This window comes from Sinocyclocheilus anshuiensis, unplaced genomic scaffold (assembly GCF_001515605.1).
Source record: "Sinocyclocheilus anshuiensis isolate Anshui unplaced genomic scaffold, SAMN03320099.WGS_v1.1 scaffold3358, whole genome shotgun sequence".
In the NCBI taxonomy this organism is placed as follows: Eukaryota; Metazoa; Chordata; class Actinopteri; order Cypriniformes; family Cyprinidae; genus Sinocyclocheilus; species Sinocyclocheilus anshuiensis.
In genome coordinates, this window is record NW_015540845.1 from 10216 (window position 1) to 33299 (window position 23084).

General features: G+C 43.5%; 3 protein-coding genes and 1 pseudogene across 4 annotated transcripts in view; 3 read left to right on the forward strand and 1 right to left on the reverse strand.

The window, feature by feature from the left end:
- LOC107687604 (ataxin-3-like) overlaps positions 1–4177 on the forward strand; it is a gene marked incomplete at its 5' end in the record, with an annotated part of 6877 nt that extends 2700 nt beyond the window's left edge. The window contains 3 exons of the mRNA XM_016484994.1: positions 2810–2921; positions 2993–3033; positions 3115–4177. Coding sequence (XP_016340480.1) covers positions 2810–2921; positions 2993–3033; positions 3115–3152 — 191 coding nt within the window. The remainder of the gene's footprint in view (positions 1–2809; positions 2922–2992; positions 3034–3114) is intronic.
- Positions 4178–4679: 502 nt separating this feature from the next.
- On the forward strand, positions 4680–7922 carry LOC107687602 (protein Z-dependent protease inhibitor-like; annotated as a pseudogene).
- Positions 7923–9456: 1534 nt separating this feature from the next.
- On the forward strand, positions 9457–20315 carry ddx24 (DEAD (Asp-Glu-Ala-Asp) box helicase 24). Of its 2 annotated transcripts, none has more exons than XM_016484987.1 (9): positions 9457–9577; positions 9926–10589; positions 11885–12235; positions 13124–13277; positions 13348–13851; positions 17525–17600; positions 17676–17864; positions 19409–19538; positions 19616–20315. In XM_016484987.1, the coding sequence occupies exons 2-9, from the start codon at positions 9932–9934 to the stop codon at positions 19819–19821; spliced, it is 2268 nt and encodes a 755-aa protein (XP_016340473.1). In that variant the 5' UTR covers positions 9457–9577; positions 9926–9931; the 3' UTR covers positions 19822–20315. The 2 variants fall into 2 exon arrangements, with proteins under 2 accessions (XP_016340473.1, XP_016340472.1); XM_016484986.1 differs by having other exon boundaries at positions 9929–10589.
- A 10-nt stretch (positions 20316–20325) lies between these two features.
- Positions 20326–23084, reverse strand: part of ccdc197 (coiled-coil domain containing 197) — a 9442-nt gene continuing 6683 nt past the window's right edge. The window contains exons 4-9 of the mRNA XM_016484991.1: positions 22605–22762; positions 22350–22432; positions 21412–21581; positions 21089–21199; positions 20700–20816; positions 20326–20620 (exon numbers count right to left, since the gene is read on the reverse strand). Of these exons, the coding sequence (XP_016340477.1) occupies positions 20489–20620; positions 20700–20816; positions 21089–21199; positions 21412–21581; positions 22350–22432; positions 22605–22762 (771 nt within the window). The 3' untranslated portion in view covers positions 20326–20488. The remainder of the gene's footprint in view (positions 20621–20699; positions 20817–21088; positions 21200–21411; positions 21582–22349; positions 22433–22604; positions 22763–23084) is intronic.

Below are 23084 nucleotides of genomic sequence, written 5' to 3' on the forward strand. Positions count from 1 at the left end.
TGACCCCAAACTTTTGAACTGTAGTGTATATTGTTAGAAAAGATTTCTGTTTTAAATAAATACTCTTCTTTTTAACGTTTTATTCATCAATGTGACACTGAAGACTGGAGTAATGATGCTGAAAATACAGCTGCGCATCACAGAAATACATTACAGTTTAATATATATTAATATAGAAAAACGTTATTTTACATCATAATAATATTTCACAATATTACATTTTTCCTGTATTTTTAAAGAAATAAATGCAGCCTTGATGAGCAGAAGAGACTCCTGTAAAAACATAAAAAATCATTCTGATCCCAAACTTTTGACCGGTAGAGTGTGTCAAATAAACAAACATTTTAGACATGTACGTGTGAGAACCGAAAGCCTTTTCATTCAGTCATTTATGTACTGCTTTATACAAGTTCAACAAAACAAGCTTGTACTATTTAAATATCAGTTAAATGGGGTCTATATGTTTCCATTTTATTTTGATAGACATGACACAATATAATTCATAAATAAATAATATATGAAGTTTACATAAAAAGATTTCACTGTTAAAAACAGTTTTGTGTGCATTTGTGTAAATAAATATAAAACGCACATCAGCTGTTTTTTTTAAGATCACATTGCATATAGCCTATAACCAACATAAAATACTATCGATCATATCAATCAATAATAATTCACAAAGAAAAACAGGGTATACATGTAAAGTCAAATTAAACGGAGGAATTAAAGTAATTGTAGAGGTCCATAGTTCTGTAGCACTACAGCTTGACGGCGGTCTTTCTTGCATTGTTTTAATGTAAAGCCATTTTATTCTTGAACGGGATAATATTGGGTTTCTTTTCAGACCACTTGCATTTATGGATGTGAAACTTGCCGTGTAGTATGAGAAGATTTAATATAGAAATATGACTTGTGTCCATGTAATTTTTCCCATAGTAAATAAAAATCACCTCGTTTGTCTTTTTTCTTGCAGAGCAACTACACTTGCGTGGAACTATATGATTTAATTTACACACTGTTACAGTCATAGCAGCAACAAATGAAATAAATCAAAGACATTATCCAGGGAATGACATAAACCGAAATAACAAGTGAAAAGGTTTCAAGTGTATAGTTAATCGTTATCATATAAATCTGAAAGCAAGTGCTACAGTAGCCTCCCAACCTAAAGGGAGATCTAAGACAGATGCAGAAGAACCCAACATTATTAGCCTTAACTCTTAACTAACGCCTTTCATGTTTTCCCCAGAAGTCTCCGGTGTAAAGGTTTAACGGAAATACAGATACACTGCTTTGTGGAGGTTAGCTGACGTCATTATGAAAAGGGTCTATTGCAATAATATTGTACTTGTACTTGTTGTTTTTTCTTTGCCGTAGAGCTTTTATTATGGCAGAAAACTGCAGGGAAACGTCTCTTTTGCAGACAACAGATTTAGAAACCGTTCTCATTACAAACTTGGGCAGATGTTTGGCGCATGCTGCATTTATTAAATGCACATCGTAAGTGACTCAAACTGACAGCAATGAAGTTCATGTGGAGCTGCTTTTATGTGAATAAAGACCGTGTTATCATGAGCGGCTCACATGAAAACACCACAGCGCTTCACTCTGAAACACACAGCGCAGGATAAAACTTCAAAAATAATAACCATTAAGGGACAATATTTTCTCCCTTAAATTGTTTTCCAGGGACTTCTTTAACCTTTATAAGGGCATATTTTCTAACCTTATTAAACGCATGCATCATTTTTTGTGTAACTTTATATATTTATTTAATAAATTCAATTAGAATAATACACTATAGGGCCGTTACCAATCAAATGAAATCGATATCAACAAAATCCATCTTTGCACTTCAGAAGAATTTAGATGTATTTACACAGACTGTTTGATGCAGCTCATAGATGCCATGAATGCATTGACACTGCAGGTACAATTGCATAAATAATGTGCTAAAATATAAACTATGAAATTATACTTTAAATGTGAAACTGTGACGACAGATCACTGTCCCAATCATCGGTTCACTAGTTCAGCCGATTCGTGACTTGCTCATTTCAGATCCACATACGAGAATACTACTCTTGTTATTTATGCCATAGAAAGAGATGCTGAAATAGTAGGAGTATTGTACAGTTTTGAATTTAGCACAACTTAGCCTTTATGAATGGCTTATTGAATCACTCACTCGATTTGTTCAAAATCACTGAATCATTCAGGAATGAAACACCACTGTGTTGATCGCAGATTAAATGATTGTTTTGTCTAAGATTATCTACTAAAATGTACGTCACTTCAAATTAACATATTATTGAACTTATTTACAAATCATAGACCATCATACAAAATAGTGCTGATCTTAAAAGGATGACAAAAGAGCGTCCGACTCAAATCTGGCCAGATGGCCACCCTAGAGAAACCACATCACGTTCTCCGGCATCGTTAGAACTAATTTAAAAAGTTACAGGCCAACTGGTGAGTAGCACAGTTTCATAAACTCGCCAGCACTCATTTCTACATGCATTTGGCGAGTGTTAATTATCAGCTCTGACTACGAGTGTAAGAAAACATCACATCCTCTGACATGATGACGATTGTAAACCTGGAAGATAAAACCGAACAAATTAACCAGTCTTCTGCAACAATTCAAATGAACAGTTGCCATTGTCTTTGATGTGCAACACAAACACCTCTGTTAAAATCTCAGAATATCTAGTGTAATGTTGCATGACCCTTTTAAGAGTTGTGTTGAAGAACACTTCTTCGTTCACAAGCAGCCGCTCTGATCTGCTGTTCTTGCACTCTGTAGGTGGCAGCGATCCCGCTGTGACGGCCGGCTCGTCTCAGGAATCAGGAGGCAGCGAGGAGCAGGCGCTGACAGCGGAGGAGCTGCGCAGGAGGAGACAGGCCTACTTCGACAGGTGAGCGCTGGTGAGTTTGTGATCGTCTGTGATCAGTCCTGAGTAATGATGACGGTCTGATCTCCTCACAGGCAGCAGGCTCAGTCCTCCGCTCACCACAGCAGCTCCGCCGGTGAGAGTCTGTCATCATCATCTTCCTGATTACAGACATGTTTTGTGAATCTATCTCTCTGCTCATGATGTTGTTTTGCAGGCGGAGAGAAGGACAGCGGGACCAAACCCAGCCAGTGACGGTCCATCAGCGCCGGTGACAGACGCCCTCGACCCGAGCTCTCTCTGGGAATGCTGGGACTCACACCTCCTCTCAGAACTGGCCCGGGACCGATCGGGTCCTGCTGTGTAATAAAGGGACATTCGTTTAGCTTCGCTTCTCCTCTTTGAGTTGGACGAGGTGAAAGGGAAGCGTTTCCCCGGATCATTCCTCTTCCTCAGACGGACACACGAGCGAGACGAGACCGCGGCGTGAGGAGGGAGCTGTCAGCGCTGGGATCACTCCTGCATTCTGGGACCATTGGGCTTTACTGGGGTTACTGGATCTCTCTGCTCTTCTCCTCTGTGGACTGTAGTGAAGACCTTCTGCTGGTCACCGGTGATTCACTCTCACGCGCCCTAGTTAGACAGCACAGTGTGCGTGAGGAGATCAGTCATCGTTCAGATTCAGACCTTCACTTGTTTTAGTCGTTCATCAGTCGTTCCTCATTTGTTGGCAGGCAGCAGCTCTTTTGGATCTAGGTTGTGATTTCTCATGGTTTTCACATTCTTTTCTATGATTTCATGCGTTTGGTGGCACAGCAGCATTTCTGAACTCGTTTCACATGCAGCAGTAGTTTTTAAGTGATTGGTTGTTCTCGCAATCCTATATACACTTATTGTTTCTTAAATAAAAACCTTTCTTTTTCCCCTGAGTGGATGTTCTTTGTTTCTTCTCTGGATTCTGTGAGTCTCTTGAAGACGTCAGATGTTCCTTCAGCGTTTAGTGCTGGAGTTTCATTCCCGATGGAAAGAAGAGCGAGTCTGTCAGTGAATACTGTGTACAAACTACTGTAAATATGATGGAGTGATGCACTGTGTCAAAGTTATGCTCTATATAGCATCCAGTCAAAAAAGTGAAACGTTCCCACGTTTAATCATATCGAATTGAAAGAATCACACAACGGAGGAGATTATTCTCAGTGAAACATCTGATGCACAGACTTCATCAAGCAGACAAATGAAGATCATCTTCAGCTGTGATCATGATTCAGATGCTTCACATGAACAAATGAAAAATGATCATTCAGTCTGTCATCATTTACTCTCCTCGTGTCGTTTGAAACCTCCTGTCTTCTGTGGACTATAAAAGCAGCGTTTCTGTCCATACAGTGAAAGTCAGTGGTTGTTTTGGATGACATTGACGCTCACTCTATGGGCAAAACTTTACTGTTCCACAGAAGAAAGAGATGCATACAGGTTTGCAGGGCGAGTAAATGATGACCGAATAATTTTTGGGTGAACTATCCTATTAAGTTGAAGACCTGCAAAATATTTACAGGTACATCTCAATAAATTAGAATGTCGTGGAAAAGTTCATTTATTTCAGTAGTTCAACTCAAATTGGTGTTTGTTGCTTTTAGTACTTTTAGAAATCCTTCAGTAAAGAACATAGGGAAGAATGATGAATCGCGGGTCCTTGTGTGTCTAATATGAAGCAACGTTTCTCTAGAATAATTAAAACTCAATATAAGCTGTTTTTTGTATCTTCAGGTCCAGGGATTTTTAATAAACGATAATAAAATGGAGTTAAGGGTGCTGTTCTCCCTCGTTTATTCGTCTGGTTTTCTGTGCATTCTTAAAAGTCAAGAGCCCAAAACTCCTGACATCACGGATCTGGCCTTCAAAAATATTGACTTTGCCATGAACCTCTATCGCAAGATATCAAGTTATCATGACAAAAACATCTTCTTCTCGCCGCTGAGTGTTTCCACGTCTTTCGCCACGCTCTTACTGGCCTCCAAGGGCTCGACACGCAGTCAGATGGAGAAGGGCCTGAATCTGGACTCTCTGGACGGGACTGGAGACGCGACGCTCATCCCACAGCTCTTTGAGCAGCTGCAGAAGAACATCTCGCAGGACGGAAAACTGCACATGGAGCAGGGCACGGCACTCTTCGTAGACGAGCGCTTTAACGTCGAGAGAGTCTTCAGCGATCAGATCAAGACGTTCTTCGGTGCCGATGTGAACAATGTGGATTTCAGTAAGACAGAGCTCAGCAAGAGCACCATCAACGAGTATGTCAGCAGAAAGACCGGCGGCAAAGTGAACGAAATGGTGACGAGCGTCGAGCCGCTGACGCAGATGATGCTCCTCAACACCATTTTCTTTCAGGGTGAGTTTCTGTGCCTGTGGAGACAGAGCAATGATGTGCACTACACAACTGGGATTTGATGTAAAGCTCTTTGTTCTCAAGGTGACTGGGATCGTCCGTTCGACCCCAACAGCACAGAAATTAGTCGCTTCTATGTGGACAAGTACAACATCGTTCAAGTCCCCATGATGGTGAAGGAGGACAGATTCTCCACGGCTGAGGACCGTGAGCTGCGCGCTCGAGTGCTGCGTCTGTCGTACCGCGGCGGAGCGGCGCTGCTTATCGTCGTGCCCGACGCCACAGCCGACTACACCGTCATCGACGACGAGATCAGCGCCGAGCGATTCCACCGCTGGATCAAAAACATGAGACGCATGTGAGCCCAGGGGCCTACATTTCGTCTAACAGTTGGGGGGACAATAAACATAACATTTCTCAAGAGCAGTTTTTGAAGGGGACACAAATAATCCAGCTAAAACTGTACTTGTAAGGATAAGTATACACAGAGGAAAGCCTTACTACTGTTAGTGCAGCAGGGAGACCGTGCCAGATTAGACGACTTCAAGCTGTTGTGGTCGCTCCGAGACAGCGCTCGAGTCCGTAGACATTACGATCCGTCAGGCAGGTAACCTTATTATTGCTAACATCGGAAAATACATTGACATCATCTGTATTAAAGAGAAAATAATCACTTCATCCGATGTTTAAGTGAAGAAAATAGCCTTGACAGCCTTACTTACTGGAGTTCCACAACTATTGACTTTTTCTCACTCACAGGTTAAAATAATAACTCCGACTTTATGCTTGATTTATTTGTAACACATTAACCTCAAAACCTTTTCAGCATCGTGTGTGATTGGTTAATGCGCAGTGCTGTACAAACCCGTCTGTCTCTAGCTCAGCGCCAGCCAGCGACCACAGATCTGACTTTAGCAGCTGATGCTGTGCTGCACTGAACGATATCATCACACCCGTGCCATTGTATCAAATATAAAACATGTTATTCGGCTATTTTTGTCTTTTGAAAGCTGCATTCAAAATGCACTTGGCTCAGAAATCTGAGAGGGTTCCTCCTCACTGGGACTGGGCATGAGGCCTCTGGTCGGCAACAGTGTTAAAGTAGCGAGAAAACCGCGGACCTGGCAACACTGAGGTGATGTAAAAGAGGAAAGCAGGCATTTGGACCAGAGCACTGTGAGGCAAGGGAGGGCAGACTCAAAATGTTTCTAAACTTAAAAAGCATTTTTGCCCCGTTTGTGTTGTTTTACTACTTACAAAGTTATTTAAAGTATAACACGTTGTTATTTACAATACACAGAGTGGTTTTTAATCATATTTTTAGGGGGGACAACCCTCAGATAGGTGGGGTCTGCTGTGAGCCACAGACTTCAGCGGGGTGCACACTGTACGGTTTGCAAATCCTGAAAGACTGCTCTGATCCCAGTCCAAAATCTGTCGTCTTTGTTCGCTAGTTCGACATGTGCACCAACAGCCAAATAATGACCACTGCAATCTAAATGTACATCCAGTGTCGGAAGTTTTGAGGCATCAAATCATCGTCTTTGCCATGCCATGAAGACATTGTTTTTGCTTACTAGTCACCATTTCAGTTCTGCTTGTGGATGTGACTAGGCTTACAGCTGGGATCATGTTCATGCAGTCTGACAAGCAAAAATCATGAAGTACTATTATCAATCATACAGTGTGCATCTGGCTGTACAGTGCAGAGCTGCTTCTTTTTACTTTGCAAACTATTAGTGAGTGTCACCATTTACTCTCCCTTGTGCTCCATTTTCGCCACAGCAGCATCATATCAGTGAATGAAACTGATGAGATAAGGTCATCTCAAAGAGTCGAAGCATCATAAGACTGTAGTGCAGGACGCAAACATCACACTATGAGCTGCTGCTGCTGCTGCTGTTATTGGAAAAGACATGGGAGAATAAATGAATGCTCATATTTGGTGCAAGTCTTTATTTAATCTCAATTTAAAACATCATGATTTACTTTTATACATGTTGTACTGAAACGGAGGTCCATCTGCCCAAGTTCAAGATGGAGCAATCTTACGACTTGCATGAAATCCTGCCACATCTGGGCATCAGCAGCGTTTTCCTCCATTCAGCCAACCTGACGGGTTTGAGCAAAGACGCGCATCTGAGTCTCACAGGTGACTGCAGCCTCACACACACGGATTATAACACGCTTTATCACAGCTGCTGACGGCTCTGTGTGTGTCTGTGCGTGTGTGTGTGAGTGTGTGCGTGTGTGTGTGTGCATGTGTGTTTGAGTGTGTGCGTGCGTGCGTGCGTGTGCGTGTGTGTGTGTGCGCGTGTGTGTGTGTGTGTGTGTGTGTGCATGTGTGTGTGAGTGTGTGTGTGCAGGTGCTGCATAAAGCCGTCATCGAGGTGGATGAGAAGGGCACGACTGCAGCCTCAGTCACATCAGTGGGAATCACGGCTTATTCTCTGCCAGCCACCTTCATCATCAACAGGCCCTTCTTCTTCTTTCTGTACCATGAAGCCACTTCTAGCCTGCTGTTCATGGGCAGAGTGATTGACCCCACAAAGAACTGAGCCACTGACTGGAGACACATTGTACCACCACTGAACATCACATTCTAAGAAATAAAGTGTTAAGAATAGTGTTAACAATAAGTTTAATGGTCAGGTGTCCCAATAATCTAGTCCATATAAATTCCCACTGGACTTCCAAGCCATCCCAAGGCAAGGGAGACACATTTACCCCCAAAGATAACTTTTCTTAATGTTGAATTATGAAGTAGATGTTGCTTGTATGTGCTTGTCGCAAAAACTCAGAGCTTCTTTTATTGAGGCTGAAACTTTATTAATAGGTAAGAGATTCATTCAGGAGAACAGAAACTTGTTCTGAACCATGGCCCATGGATTTTAAAATATCTTGCAACTAAAAACTACATATATAAAAAAAAACAAGGCTATATAACTGCCGTGTTTGACTTATATGACTGTTCAAAACCTGAGGGTCAACCGTTCTAGTTTGGGAGGGGATTCATGTAAACGCAGATATCTGACACCAGTCCTGTCTTGAGTGAATGTGAACAGGTGGGACAAAAAACTGGGTCTGGTCAAAACATGGGTTCTGTGCATTAAGCCATGCAGCATCAATGCAGCGGCTGGTCTCGTGGTACTGTCGCCATGTTTGTAGTTCTTTTTATTTGTGTTTGTAGTTCTGAACAGAATCCTTCAAAGGGGTAACATCAGCCATTAGTGTGTGCATGTGGTGCCTTCAAGTCATGCTGAAAAACTGTATACATGTGAACGCCACCACTAAGTCTAATTACAAATGGGGAAACCCGGAGACTGCTGACATGCTCTTTTCAACATACTATGCTTCTCTTTTTTGTGATCTCACATTTAGGATGGATAGGACGCAGGGTCAGGCTGCAGGCTAAAGTGGCACAAATCCCAAATGTGTTGCTCATGTGACTCTTTTTAACAATGTGAAGAGCACAAACCACGTGTAGTTTCATCTTTATCTTATCCTCCATGTGTGGTCCTGAATCAGACACAGGTCCAGTGTTTAGCAGTAAGACCTCCGTCTAGAGTCTAGACAGTCTGTAGTGCGACTAAAATAAGAATTCAGACTTATCAAAGTGAGATTGTGGTTTTTGGAACACAGCCCACTTGAATTGCTAAATAATAATAAAATAAAACCCTTTAAAGCATGCTCTCATATAGTTGTGCACAGGACTAACTAACTGCTGCATCACATCTCATGCACAGCTTTATTTCACAGTCGATGCTCCTGAAGCAGCCGGTAGACGGCGCTGTTCTCGTCGCTCTTCATGAACTCACCGGCGACTCGGATTAAATATTCAGTTATTTTATTAAGATTGCAGACACGGGTTAACGTTTATATTTTAGGTAGAAGACGGTGGATGTAATAGATTTAAAAGATCCGTGCAAATGTCTCTAGCCTGTTACTTTTCTCATCGCTGTTGAGGATGGACCAATTACAGTCGTCTGTGATTACGAAATACGGAGTTATGTTAGATTTAAACAATGAATTTGGAGATACAGTATGCGCCCCCTGTAGTAAACTCAAAAATTACCCTTTATTTTGTTTATTATTATTATTATTATTATTATTACACTAAAAGTACTATATATTATAATAGAATTGGAAAACTTCAGAAATATGAGTGCTTCCACGTGCCACGGACAGTCTCTGTGATTGGTGGGTTCTCTCTGACGTCATGGCCATCATGGCCGCCTCCTCGTGCTGTGCATGTGCGTGAGCGGCTGCTGTGTAGACCAACACACACACGACGGTATGTAACATTTATGTTTATCCACGCAGTTAATGCTGTAACATACTCGTGTTGACATGATATTTCATCAGAGTGGGTTTTTGTCTAATGTCCCAGTTCGTCGCTCTGTTTATGTGCATGTTGTTGATTGTTGTAGTTGTGTGACTGCGCTGCGCCACTATAAACAATCATATCACCGTGTTTTGCACAGAATTATAGTAACGTCGTGATATTTTTGGAAGCGTCTTTATGCTGACATATAAATATCGATGTACATGAATATGGTGTGCAGTATACCGTGGTGTTACCCTCACTGTGCCTCAGTTACTGTCCTGTGTGACTCCATACTGTCTACATCTGTGTCTCCAGCAGAAGATGAAGCTCAAGAAGTCTCGGCTGATCTCCTCCAAAAGAGGGGTTGTGGTGAAGGGCCAGTGGAAGGCGGTGAATGTGGATCCCAGTGTGTTCTGTGATGAGGGTCTGGATGGACTGGTGTGTTTCGAGGAGCTGACCGATTACTCTCTGGTGGAGCCGGAGAAGGCCATGACTGCCCAGACCACCGGCAGAGGCAAAAACAAGAGAAAAGCCAGTGAGAGAGAAGCGGAAGAAAAACCTGCTAGGAAGAAGAAAAAGAGGCAGAAGAAAAGCAAACCAGAGGAACCTCAGGACGTTCCGGATGAGACGCTGGAAGCGGAGGATGAGATCTCACCGGACCAGTGTCCTGATGTGACTCCAGAGACGCAGCACAAGACGTCCAAGAAGAAGAAGAAGCAGCAGCAGCGGAAGAAGAAGAAGAAGACAGATGAGGCAGGAGCTGAGTCTCAGAAGAAGAGCAAGAACTGGAGCAGGCCGGCTCTCGTGGGATCAGAGGGTCCGAGTGCAGACGTGTCGGCGTGGAAGGACCTGTTCGTACCTGAGCCTGTTTTAAAAGCTCTGAGTGTACTTGGGTTTTCAGCGCCGACTCCGATCCAGGCCCTGGCGCTGCCGCCGGCCGTCAGAGACCGACTGGACATCGTGGGAGCGGCCGAGACCGGTGAGAGACCACACTAGCTCCTGTGCTGCTCCGTCTCTGCGGTCTGTTCACTGAGACCGGAGGACTGCTTCAAGAGCTTCTGGTCATTCTGTCTCGACTCAGACAGGGCTGCTTTTTTTTCTGGTGAAAGAAATGCATAAATGAAGCCAAAATATTGAATGTCACAGATGTATATTACTGAGTAATCCAGTATTTTGTAGATCAGGGGTCACCAAACTGGGTCCCGCAGAGTTCAGCTGCCGCTCTTCTCATCGCACCGGTCTTCTGGAAGTGTCTAGTCTATCTAGTAAGAGCTCGACTAGCTGGTTCAGGTGTGTTTGTTAGGGTCGGAGCTGAGTTTGGAGACCCCTGCTGTAGAGAGATTTTCGTAGGGGGTCAGAATGAGCTCGGAAAGATGACAGCATGATTGTTGTTTTCACACAGAGATCGGCAGCTCTGTTAGTAGAATCTGTTGACTTTAGCTATCTGTGTTGCAACAAGCATTGTGCATGGTGACAGTCCAAAAATGAAAAGTGTTCATCTTAGTATCCTTTTAGATTCTGGTTCTAATGAATGCTTTTGGTATTTAGATTTTTAATGCATGATATCATTCAGTTCCAGAGGTATAGGGATTTCAGTGTGACTGCATGAGTAAAGTAATAAAATGTACACCTTTTTAGTGGTCAAACCAAACGTGGTCACTTTGCATACAGCTGATACTTTTTCATTTGAACAGCAATGTCTGATGAACAAATCATGTTAAAACTAGAAATGTGTCTTGTTAGCATAGAATAAACCAGTCTGTGAGTGTGAAAATGGTCATTTTGACTCTTCTCTACTAAATAGTGTATTACTCCGTAAATATTTATCTGTGGCATTTAATAGATTATCTTTTACTATTTATGTTTGTTTTTATCTGAGAGAGAGAAAAAAACCTCAACTAAGAATTGTAGCCGAGGGAGTTTTTTTTGACACACAATGACTGCAATGTAAGGTGTAAATCTATTTTTGTTTTTTTTGTTTTTTTCGCACACACTCGCACGCACACACACACACACACACTCTCTCACACACACACACACACTCACTCGTGCACGCACACACACACACTCACTCACTCACACACACACTCGCACACACTCTCACACACGCGCTCACACACTCACTCACTCACTCACTCACTCACTCACTCACTCACTCACTCACTCACTCACTCACTCACTCACTCACACACACACACAAACACTCGTCACAGTGTGGGTCGTTAGTGTCATGCACAGTCAGTGATTCTCAGTGTGTGTGTGTGTTCTCTGCAGGCAGCGGGAAGACGCTGTGTTTCGGTATTCCAATGATCCACACTGTTCTGGAGTGGAGGAAAGCGTCAGAAGGTGAGCGGAAGACTGACGGAGCTGAAGACACAGAGGTGTGTGTGGAGAGCCTGTACCTGCCCACGGTCAGCGAGACGACAGACGGCAGTCCAGCGGAGGAGACGAGCAGAGACACTGAGCCGCCGCAGGAGGAGGAGGAGGAGGAGACTGATGATGTTACAGCTCGTCAAACACAGACGGACACACACAAGCCGCCGCTGCTCGGCCTGGTCCTCACTCCCACCAGAGAGCTGGCCGTGCAGGTCAAACACCACATCGACGCTGTGGCCCGCTTCACCGGTCAGTGTGTGCTGATGAACGCTTACCCGAGTTAAAGCTGATAACTTTACAAGAGCGTCCTCCACTCCTGATCCCTCTACAGCTCTGGCTGATCTTAATTTCTGTTTCTGCCCACATCTGAAATGAGTCATTACCTGAGCAGTTAAAGTAACCCCACTCATTAATTTATTGTTATTAATACTTTCTTTATTGAAATGCACAGAGCAAAAACAGCATTAGTGTTAGAAATGCACGTGTGCAGCTCATTGAAATGCTAAAGTTTGCCCTCTTTAACTCACTGCTGCTAATCTAAGGGTGTGTTCACACTTGTAGTTCGGTTCTCTTGCTCTTGGTTCGTTTAGTGTTCACTGTCATTCTTAACACTGACACAAAAGATAAAGATCAAAGGGCATCTGGATATGGTCACATCCTATATTTGGTTTGTTTCGATGTCTTTGGTCCGTGCTTCATTCATACAGAAGTTGAAGCACTCCAGAGTGTGAAAAGCTGGGTCTCGGTTTGGTGTTGCTGTAAGGTTTGAATGGCAGCGTTCACACTGATTACATGAGCAGTCGCACCAGAGTGTGCACACAGCCTGAAAGAATGAGGAAAACTCTTCCCTGAAATATCAACACTAAAGGAAGTGCTTTTATGAAACTTTGCTTCTGTCCCCACTAAACCTCAAACCTGCATTCTTTTCTTTACATAATATTCAGTGACTGAAAATGACCTGTACGCACTACTTGTGCTATTAAACAAACTCTTACACCATTGTCTCCAGATAGACTGAAAAGCGTCTGAAAGCAGAAGATGTGCTTTAGCCGTGTTCTGTTCATCTGATGCTCGTGATGTGCCTGATTGTGATCATGTAGATCAGTGTGGTTGACCTGTTGACGTGTCGTTGCGCAGGTGTTAAGACGGCGATCGTGGTTGGCGGGATGGCTCCGCAGAAACAGCAGCGTGTGCTGATGCACCGGCCGGAGATCGTCATCGGCACACCGGGACGCCTGTGGGAGATGATCCGAGAGAAACACCCGCACCTGCAGAACCTGCGCCAGCTGCGGTGCGTCCCTCCTCTCCGTCACGCACACCACTGCCTTCACACGCTGAGCCGCTCTGGTTTATCTCCTCAGGTGTCTGGTGATCGATGAGGCCGACCGCATGGTGGAGAAGGGCCACTTCGCGGAGCTGGAGAACCTGCTGGAGATGCTCAACACGTCCCAGTTCAACCCCAACAGACAGACGTTCGTGTTCTCGGCCACGCTGGAGCACAGCCTGCCGGCGCGCCTGCAGCAGAAGAAGCGCAAGCGCACCGAGCGCAGCAGACTGCAGCTCCTGATGGAGAAGGTGGGCATCAAAGACAAGCCCAAAGTCATCGACCTGACGCGCAAGCAGGCCACGGTGGAGACGCTGACGGAGACCCGCATCAACTGCACCAAGGAGGAGAAGGACCTGTTCCTGTACTACTTCCTGCTGCAGTATCCCGGCCGCAGCATGGTGTTCGCCAACAGCATCGACTGCATCAAGCGTCTGAGCGCGCTGCTGCTGATCCTGGACTGCGCTCCTCTGCCGCTGCACGCTAACATGCACCAGAAGCAGCGTCTGAAGAACCTGGAGCGCTTCGCCGAGAAGGACAGGTGAGGGAGAGCTCTGTGCTCCTGCTGTCTCAGTCACGCCTGGGCTGGGTATTATTCCATATCATATGCTATCTGGACTTGTCATGATGATGATTTACTACTAATAGGAAATGTAAAACATAACTAGTTTGTTCACATTAAACACCACAGAAGGGCTGCTCCTGACTAAACGGTTTTCTAGTTGACTAGTAGTTGACTAAACGTGTGATTAGTTGACTAATTGCACGTTTACAGTAATTAGACACATGCATGAAGCTTGTCACAAAAGTAACGACTGTGTGTTTGGAAAAATAGCAAGGAGATGATTGAATGATTGTGAACTAGTTTTCTGAGTCGTTGTCAGCTGAAGAGATGAAGTCGATGATATTCCTCATGTCTGTGAGGCAAGTAGTTTCACTGCGACTAACCGACTAATAACATTTTAGTGGACTAAGCCTCTTCACGTTGACTACTGAACTGCACCACTGAGTAAGATACTTTTTAATTTAGGGCCCATGAAATGCATTTAACTTTTCTAAATTCTGTGTTTTATGACTTTAACCAAATTTGGCATCAAAAAATGGTGTCTATAGGAATGAATTAATAAAGCAATAAGCCCCGTGAAGCCGTGGTTTACAGTGAATTTATAACAGCTAAGGGGCGTTGTTAGGTACGACATGAAGCGGAGTTATAAAACACCCTTAGCTGTTATAAATTCACTGTAAACCACGGCTTCACGGGGGTTATTGCTTTTATAAAACGGTTATTCCATATAATAATAATAATAATAATACATTTTATTTATAATGCACTTTTCTCAACCCAAAGCGCTACAACAATGTCACATATAAATACAACTTAATCATAATAGACAATTTTAAAAAGGTGGGTTTTCAACAGTTTCTTAAAAGTACTTAGTGTAGGAGCACTTCGAATGTTTAAAGGAAGCGCATTCCATAATCTCGGAGCGGCACGAGAGAAAGCTCTCTGTCCCATAGTTTTTAATCTGAAGTGGAGCTGATAGAGAAGAAGAGAATCAGCAGAACGAAGAGGACGAGAAGGCATGTAAGGGGTAACTAAATCACAAACATAAGAAGGAGCCAATTCATGCGCAGCTTTATAGGTTAAAACAAGCGTTTTAAACTCAATACACGATTGAACTGGAAGCCAGTGCAAAATACAGAGGACACCACTGATGTGCTGCCGTGAGGCTGTGTGAGTGAGAACACGCGCTGCTGAGTTCTGAATATATTGTAGCCGTTTGATAGATTTTGCTGATAAGCCAATGTAGAGAGAATTGCAGTAATCAATTCTTGAAGTGATAAAAGCATGGATGAGCCTTTCAATGTCAGGTGTAGAAAGGAAAGGCCTAATCCTAGCAATAAAAGAGGGGAAGTCGTGGCCTAATGGTTAGAGAGTCGGACTCATAACCCAAAGGTTGTGGGTTCGAGTCTCGTACCGGCGTATCGTCAGCATAAAACCCAAGACCGTGTTTTCTAATGATTTGCCCCAGAGGAAGCATGTAAATGCTAAATAATATGGGCCCCAAAACAGAACCTTGAGGGACACCATATTGGACCTGACCAATTTCTGATTTGTTATTTCCCAGAACAACAAACTGTGATCTATTTGTAAGGTAGGATCTGAACCATTCAAGCACAGTGCCAGAGATACCAAGCCAACTCTTTAGTCTATCAAGTAATATAGAGTGACATACTGTCAAATGCTGCACTCAGGTCTAACAAAACCAAAATGGTAGAGGCACCAGAGTCAGCTGAGACCAGGAGGTCGTTCATAACGCGAACCAAGGCGGTCTCAGTACTGTGCCCTGTCCTAAACCCAGATTGGAAAGGCTCTAAAAGGTTGTTTAAGGACAAATGAGAATGTAATTGTGCCAAAACAACACGTTCCAGGACTTTAGCCAGGAAAGGAAGATTTGAAATGGGCCTATAATTTGTTAGATCAGAGGTATCACATGACAACAAGTTAAATTATCCACATGAATATTAATGTCACCAACCAGAATCATATCTGAACAAACAGGACTAACCAATGCAAGGAGTTCAGTAAATTCCTCAATAAACAGAGGATTTGATTTAGGTGGACGATAAATAAACAGAATAAGAACAGGGGAGGCACAATTCACTCTGAAAGCAATACACTCAAATGATGTTACACTAGGAGTGGCAATTTCAGTTACAGATACATCCGATCTGAAAATAACAGCAAGGCCACCTCCTTTCCCAGTTAGCCGTGGTCTATCGGTGTACATATAATCAGATGGAGTAATCAAATTAAGATTTAGAAAGTCATTTTGCTGATGCCAAGTTTCACAAATACAGAAGAAATCAAGTTTTTTGTCCAAGATGATGTCGTGAAGTAGTGCAGTCTTATTGTTCAATGAACGAACATTAAAGTATATACGTAGTTAGGTTTCACAAAATAAAACAGAGCAAATAAAGTGTAATGATATTAATAAAAACAGTATTCTTCCACCAAACAATGTAGCTCCTCAGAATCAGCTGTGGTTGCAACAAAGTGGTTGCCGAGCAACACAAACGTAAACAAAGGTGTGTTACTTTGTAGAGTAATTTACAACAGCTTCGAACGCGGCTCAGCCAATCAGAATCAAGCACCGGAACTATCCGTTTTATAATGAAACTTTAACAATTTAATCAATCTTTTAAAATGTACTCAAATGAACATATAACAGTCTACAACAAAGCCTTGCATTTTTATTTGTTTCTTTGTCAAATAAGATGCTGCACAACTGAACTGTATAAATTAAAACATGAATAAAAACAAATCCCGGTTAAAAATGTAATCATTATTACTTTGAGAGGTATGTTTTAGTCTGCAGTGGCCGTATGTCCAGAGCTGATGGTTATGCAGGTAGATGTAATGATGTGAGTGTGTGTGTGTGAATGTGTGTGTGTGTGTTAGAGTGTGAGTGACTGTGTGTGTTAGAGTGTGAGTGAGTGTGTGTGTGTGAGTGAGTGTATGTGTGTGTGTGTTAGAGTGTGAGTGAGTGTGTGTGTGTGAGTGAGTGTATGTGTGTGTGTGTTAGAGTGTGAGTGAGTGTGTGTGTGTGAGTGAGTGTATGTGTGTGTGTGTTAGAGTGTGAGTGAGTGTGTGTGTGTGTGTGAGTGTGTGTGTGTGTGTTTGTGTGTTAGTGTGTGTGTTAGAGTGTGAGTGAGTGAGTGTGTGAGTGAGTGTGTGTGTGTGTTAGTGTGTGTTAGTGTGTGTGTTAAGAGTGTGAGTGAGTGTGTGTGTGTTAGAGTGTGAGTGAGAGTGTGTGTGTTAGAGTGTGAGTGAGAGTGTGTGTGTTAGAGTGTGAGTGAGAGTGTGTGTGTTAGAGTGTGAGTGAGAGTGTGTGTGTTAGAGTGTGAGTGAGAGTGTGTGTGTTAGAGTGTGAGTGAGAGTGTGTGTGTTAGAGTGTGAGTGAGAGTGTGTGTGTTAGAGTGTGAGTGAGAGTGTGTGTGTTAGAGTGTGAGTGAGAGTGTGTGTGTTAGAGTGTGAGTGAGAGTGTGTGTGTTAGAGTGTGAGTGAGAGTGTGTGTGTTAGAGTGTGAGTGAGAGTGTGTGTGTTAGAGTGTGAGTGAGAGTGTGTGTGTTAGAGTGTGAGTGAGTGTGTGTGTGTGTTAGTGTGTGTGTGTGTGTGTGCACTGACTCCTGTCCTCTCTGTCCTCTCTCAGCTGTGTTCTCCTCACCACTGACGTCGCTGCTCGAGGCCTGGACATCCCTAACGTTCAGCATGTCATACACTATCAGGTAAGAGACTCCGCTTCGGTCAGTCGCTCTGAGTTCAGGAGCGTCTCAGCAGCTCTGTGTCTGTGTTGGGTTCAGGTTCCTCGCACGTCTGAGACGTACGTCCACCGCAGCGGCCGAACCGCCCGCGCCGCCAGAGAGGGCCTGAGTCTGCTGCTGATCGGGCCTGACGACCTGATGAACTACAAGAAGATCTGCAGAACCCTGCAGAAGAGCGAGGAGCTGCCTGTGTTTCCCGTGCAGAGCCACTGCATGAGCGCCATCAAGGTACAACAGCCGCTCGAATCATGCGTCCACACCACAGTTGTAGCGACTTGCAGACGGTTATTTCATCTGATGAACAACAAAACACTGACAGCCAATCAGAATCCTGCTCTGAAGAGCTCCGGCATTTAAAGTTGCAGCACGATTATAATAAACAGAACCATATTGTCGCTGATATAGTTATCATTGTAGTTGTTTTTATAGCTATTGTTCTTGTTGTGAACAAACTGTATGACATGAACCCCACTGTGGATGAAAGTTGCATCTGTATTTCAGTATTCACTGGGATCAGATCATATATATATATATATATATATATATACAGATATTCCAGAATCACACACACGATATGCTCCTCAGTATCTCCAGACTCGTGTTTTATTATATTGTGCTGGTTAGGTTCTCTTAGGGAATCATATGATACCGCAAAGTTAAAAACCTGATATATGTTTTTAAATTGCTCTTTAATAGTATTTTAACTTGTTCCTAGCCATGAAGATAGCAGAGGAAGATGGCATGGCGTTAAAACACCTGCCGAGATATAAGTCTGGATATGAACATGCTTTCACACACGTCTGTCATCAGCCACTGCGTTTCTACTGGAATAGAGAAACTGAAGTTGGCTTAACGTCTATAATATTTACATTCCCACTTGCCTCAACAACAAATGAAAAAAAAATCCACTAAAGCATTTATATAACTTGGCAAAAGAGGAAAGCATGGATTGATGAGAGCGGTCAGAAGAGAGGACCGCTCCCTCAGCTGGTGTGTTAGACAGCAGCGCTAACTACTTCATTTGTTATTAATGGCAGGGTGAAAAAACAGCGTTACACAGCTACATTTAACTTAAAGAAAATATGAAACACTTCTCTAGGTTGCTGTTATCAATTGTTGTGAAACGGGTCTCTTTTTATGAAATATTGCAGTGCTTATGATTTATCAGTGAACAATATTTAAAAAAAAATCATGTGTCCTCCTTATCATCTTTAAGCTGTTTCTTCAAATATGTGACTGGAGCACAAAACCAGTCATAAGGGTCAATTTTTTGAAATTGAGATGTATGCATCATCTGAAAGCTGAATAAATCAGCGTTCCATTGATGTATGGTTTGTTAGGATAGGACAATATTTGGCCGAGATACAACTATTTGAAAATCTAGAATCTGAGGGTGCAAAAAAATCTAAATATTGAGAAAATCATCTTTAAAGTTGTTCAAATTAAGTTCTTAGCAATGCATATTACTAATCAAAAATTAAGTTTTGATATATTTACGGTAGGAAATGTACAAAATATCTTCATGGAACATGATCTTTACTTAATATCCTAATGATTTTTGGCGTAAAAGAAAAATGTATAATTGTGACCCATACAATGTATTATTGGCTATTTCTACAAATATACCCAGCGACTTAAGACTGCTTTTGTGCTGCAGGGTCACATATAAGACGCTCATAATCTCTGTGAATTGTCCGAGAGCTTTCTCAGTGCTGATGACTATAAGGATAGCCAGCAGTGCTGTGCTTCACAGGCTTGTTTCTCCTCGACAGGAGCGCGTGACTCTGGCCCGGAAGATCGAGAAGATTGAGTACTTTCACAGCCGAGAGAAGCAGCACAACTCGTGGGTGCGGCAGGCGTCCGAGGCGCTGGAGATCGACGTGGACGATGACCTGCTGCTGGGTACGAGCTCCGCTCCGCGTCACCGAGCCGTGTTTGGAGCGGGAGCTCTGCCTCATGTGCTCTGCTCTGTGTTTCAGGAGGCGGTGAGGACGAGGACGAGGAGCGAGAGCAGCAGAGGTTAATCAGGAGCCTGAAGAAGCAGCTCAAGCAGCTGATCGCGCAGCCAGTGTTCACACACCAGATGAAGACCAAGTACCCCACACAGATGGGCAAGCTGCAGCTGCCCCTGAGCACAGCCGACACTGCGCTGAGCAGCCTGAGCCACGACACAGTCCCGCGCTAGCACAGGGTCCGCTCCTGACACAGACCTGTGCTGCTGCTGCGTCTCAGGAGCAGGGTTAGGAAGCACACGTCTCTGCATGCAACAGTCACATCTCTAGTGGATTAAAATTCAACATTTAGTGCAAACACAAACCTGGTTATTTATAATGAACTATAAAAATTTTCTGTCGCATAAAGTGAAAAAACTTTAATTGGAATCCACAATTTATGTGCATTTATTTTCCCAAATTTTTCTACATTTTAATGACTTGTTTAGTGTTAAATCTACCAGTTTTTCCACGTGTGCATTTCACCCAAAGCTTTTACTCTCATGTCGTTTGATTTTCTTCTGGTGATGGTCAAAGGCTGAAGTTAACTTGAAAAACTTGTAAAAATGAGCTTCAGATTGAACTGAAACGTCACACTGTGTTTATGAAATAATTTTTTTAATGATTTCACAGAATTACTGTTAAACCAGTTATTTTCAAGTTGAAGAATAAAAACATTTGAACAGAAGTGTTTGATCATGTCTTTAATGCATGTCTTGAGTTTAATCTCTTATTGATCCAGACTCACGCTCCATAAACACGAGTGTGTGTGATGAGAAATGTTGCTGTAAGCAGATGTGCTGAGCTGAATGTGTGTCCTGAGCCCGCTCTCAGGGTCTGGCTGGTTTGAGACGGACTGATCTACAGCAGCGTCTGCGCTCCGCTTCTGCTGGACGAGCTCTTCTTCGGTGTCCTTCTCTTCACAGTCGCTCCGCTGCTGGCCATGAGTCTCATGGCTCTCCTCTCCATATCAGCTTTCTCCACGATGAATTCCTTTGAAAGCAGGAGAAGAAAGAGAAACGCGCTCTTGACTGAGTTTCTGATCATGTGCTGTATAACTCTGATCAGTCACCTTTATCATGTCCATCATGGTGGCTGTGTCCATGAGGTCTAGATCTCTGTAGTGACTCAGGTAACACTGCTCCGCGAGGCTCTTCACCGCCATCAAGATGTTCCCGACCTCCTCCACCTACCACACACCAATCACAGCATCACACACACGAGCCTCCGGATTTACATCACAACGACAAGCAGGAAGGAAGACTAAACCATCCCTGCTTAAACGCCTTGAGGCGTGAAAACTCGTGTGTTTAGATGGGACAGCGGTTCAACTGGACGAGAAGTGAGTGAAGAGCATGTGATTCAGACTCTAATGACAACATGCTGTTAAGACTTCAAAACCTGTAACTGTATATGCGTCGCACTGATCTAGTGTTTAGTGCACTGATGTTTCCAGCACACCTGGTCTCTGGACTGGCTCAGGTGCATGTGGAGCATCATCTCCAGCTGTTTGTTCTTCTCTCTCAGTTGATCCAGCTGTGTCTGCCGCTCGGACAGCTCCTGGTTTGTCATCTGCCACAGAAACACATCACACATCAGTTACGACTGTGATACACGGGAAACTGTTTGAGAAGCTGCTTCTGGGCAACCAGGTGAGACGCAGGGCCTCGGCCGATCTAAAGTACCCAGACACATCTGTTGCCCATTCTCAGTGGGAAAGAGCCCAAGCAACAAACGTCAGTCTGAATGTCTCAAGCTCTTCTGAAGCTGAATGAATCACGTACCAGTTTGAAGGTGCTGTGCTCCTGTCTGCGGGACTCCAGGCTGTTCTGGCCGGCCTTCATCTGCTCCGTCAGGCTGGATAACTGCTGCAGGAGGTCCTGTCGGCTGATGGTGAGCGTCTCGTAGCGTCTGATGATCGGCGTCACCAGGTCTGTGCTGTAGCCCACATACTCTACAACACAGAGCAGACTGATGCTGCGACACAGTGCACATACTAGCCGTCCTAAATACTCCAAATTAGACTTACTGTGTCCCAAATCATAGTATGTTGACATGAGTATGCCACAGGCACCCGGATGGTTTACTCTTTCCGGCAGAAATTTAAAGTGCAGCAGATCTGTGCACACTAATGGCTAATATTGCCCACAACACCGCGCGGTGGACGAGGATTCGATTAGCAAATCACAGATAAAAAGTGTTAAAAAACTACAAACACGGCAGATATGCGAGACAGACGACGGGTACAGAAAGGGGTTTCAGTGATAATATCTAACCTGATGAAAAATATGTATTTAATGTTATCTGCGTTATATTTGGTCTGTAACAACACTTAACTTTTATAAAGATATGTTTGGTCGTTAACTTTTAAAAGCATCATTATGCAAACACATGAGTTCTCAGCATCATAGACACGTGCCTCTTCATTCCTCTCCAGTACGGCAGGACATTAAACTAAAGGAAACGAGGAGGATGTTAACCGTGACGAGATGATTGACAGGCCAGTTTAAACGGTCACAGGATGCTCGTAACTAAGCAACAGAGTTATGATTAAGAAGAACGTCCCAAAGCTTGCCTGCTATTCTGCTACACACTTAAGTATGTACGTTTCTTCACCAAAAGAGTACATGCTTTTAGGGCATAATATATGTAGGTGAATTGGGACAGAGCTTAAGACTGCAGAGAAAAGCCCTGAAGAGTCTTTGTGTTCAGATGCTCTTACTGTCTGGAAGTAAATCAAGAGTCTTCATCAGAAACTCCTCGAATTTCTTGTATTTGTTCACTCGCTCTTGTAAATACAAGCGCCTGTTGAACAGAGAAAGCAGATCGTGAGTAACACACATCTGCACTATAACACTTCGGAAAGGGAATAGCTTTGGTTTCAGGTGTTTTTGTGGTATTTGGTGAAGTTTATTGTGTACTCGTAACAGCAGTAATCAGTAAACGGGTGGACTCTCACCGGTCTGAGGCTGGTTACCTGGCTTGTAAGTCCTGGAGTTGTTTGGAGAGTTCAGCTTTCTCCTCTTCCTTCACGTCATTCTGCTGTCTCTCCATCTGGAATCTCTTCAGCGCACGGCGGCGTTTCACCTCGTTCTCCTCCACAAACCTCTCGAAGTCTGCTGCCCTGTGTTTCGTCTGTGTGAGGAGCACTGAAGTCTGTCAGACTTCTCATAATGCTCTCATAACACATTATAGAAGAGTGAGAGATCATTTAGTGGAGGGATTGCCAAATGTTTGCTGAACCCCATTGTACTAAATATACACAGGGGACGTACAAAATAATGTGAAGAGCCATTATAATGGGTTAATATTTCTGTAGGCTACAGCGAAAAATAGTAATTGCAGTGATGTTTTATTAATCCTAACACACCTGGGTCAGCTACTCCTCACCTCCTGGTGTGTGTGTGTGTGCTTCTCACCTCTGTGTGTCTCTGCTGGAGTCGTGTGTGTGTGTGTG

Bases quoted from the DNA above. Each gene is read 5' to 3' on its own strand.
- ddx24 (XM_016484987.1), top strand. From the start codon at position 9,932: ATGAAGCTCAAGAAGTCTCGGCTGATCTCCTCCAAAAGAGGGGTTGTG. The intron at 17,601-17,675 runs GTAAGAGACTCC...TGTTGGGTTCAG, and splicing joins AGCATGTCATACACTATCAG to GTTCCTCGCACGTCTGAGAC. The intron at 17,865-19,408 runs GTACAACAGCCG...TCTCCTCGACAG, and splicing joins ACTGCATGAGCGCCATCAAG to GAGCGCGTGACTCTGGCCCG.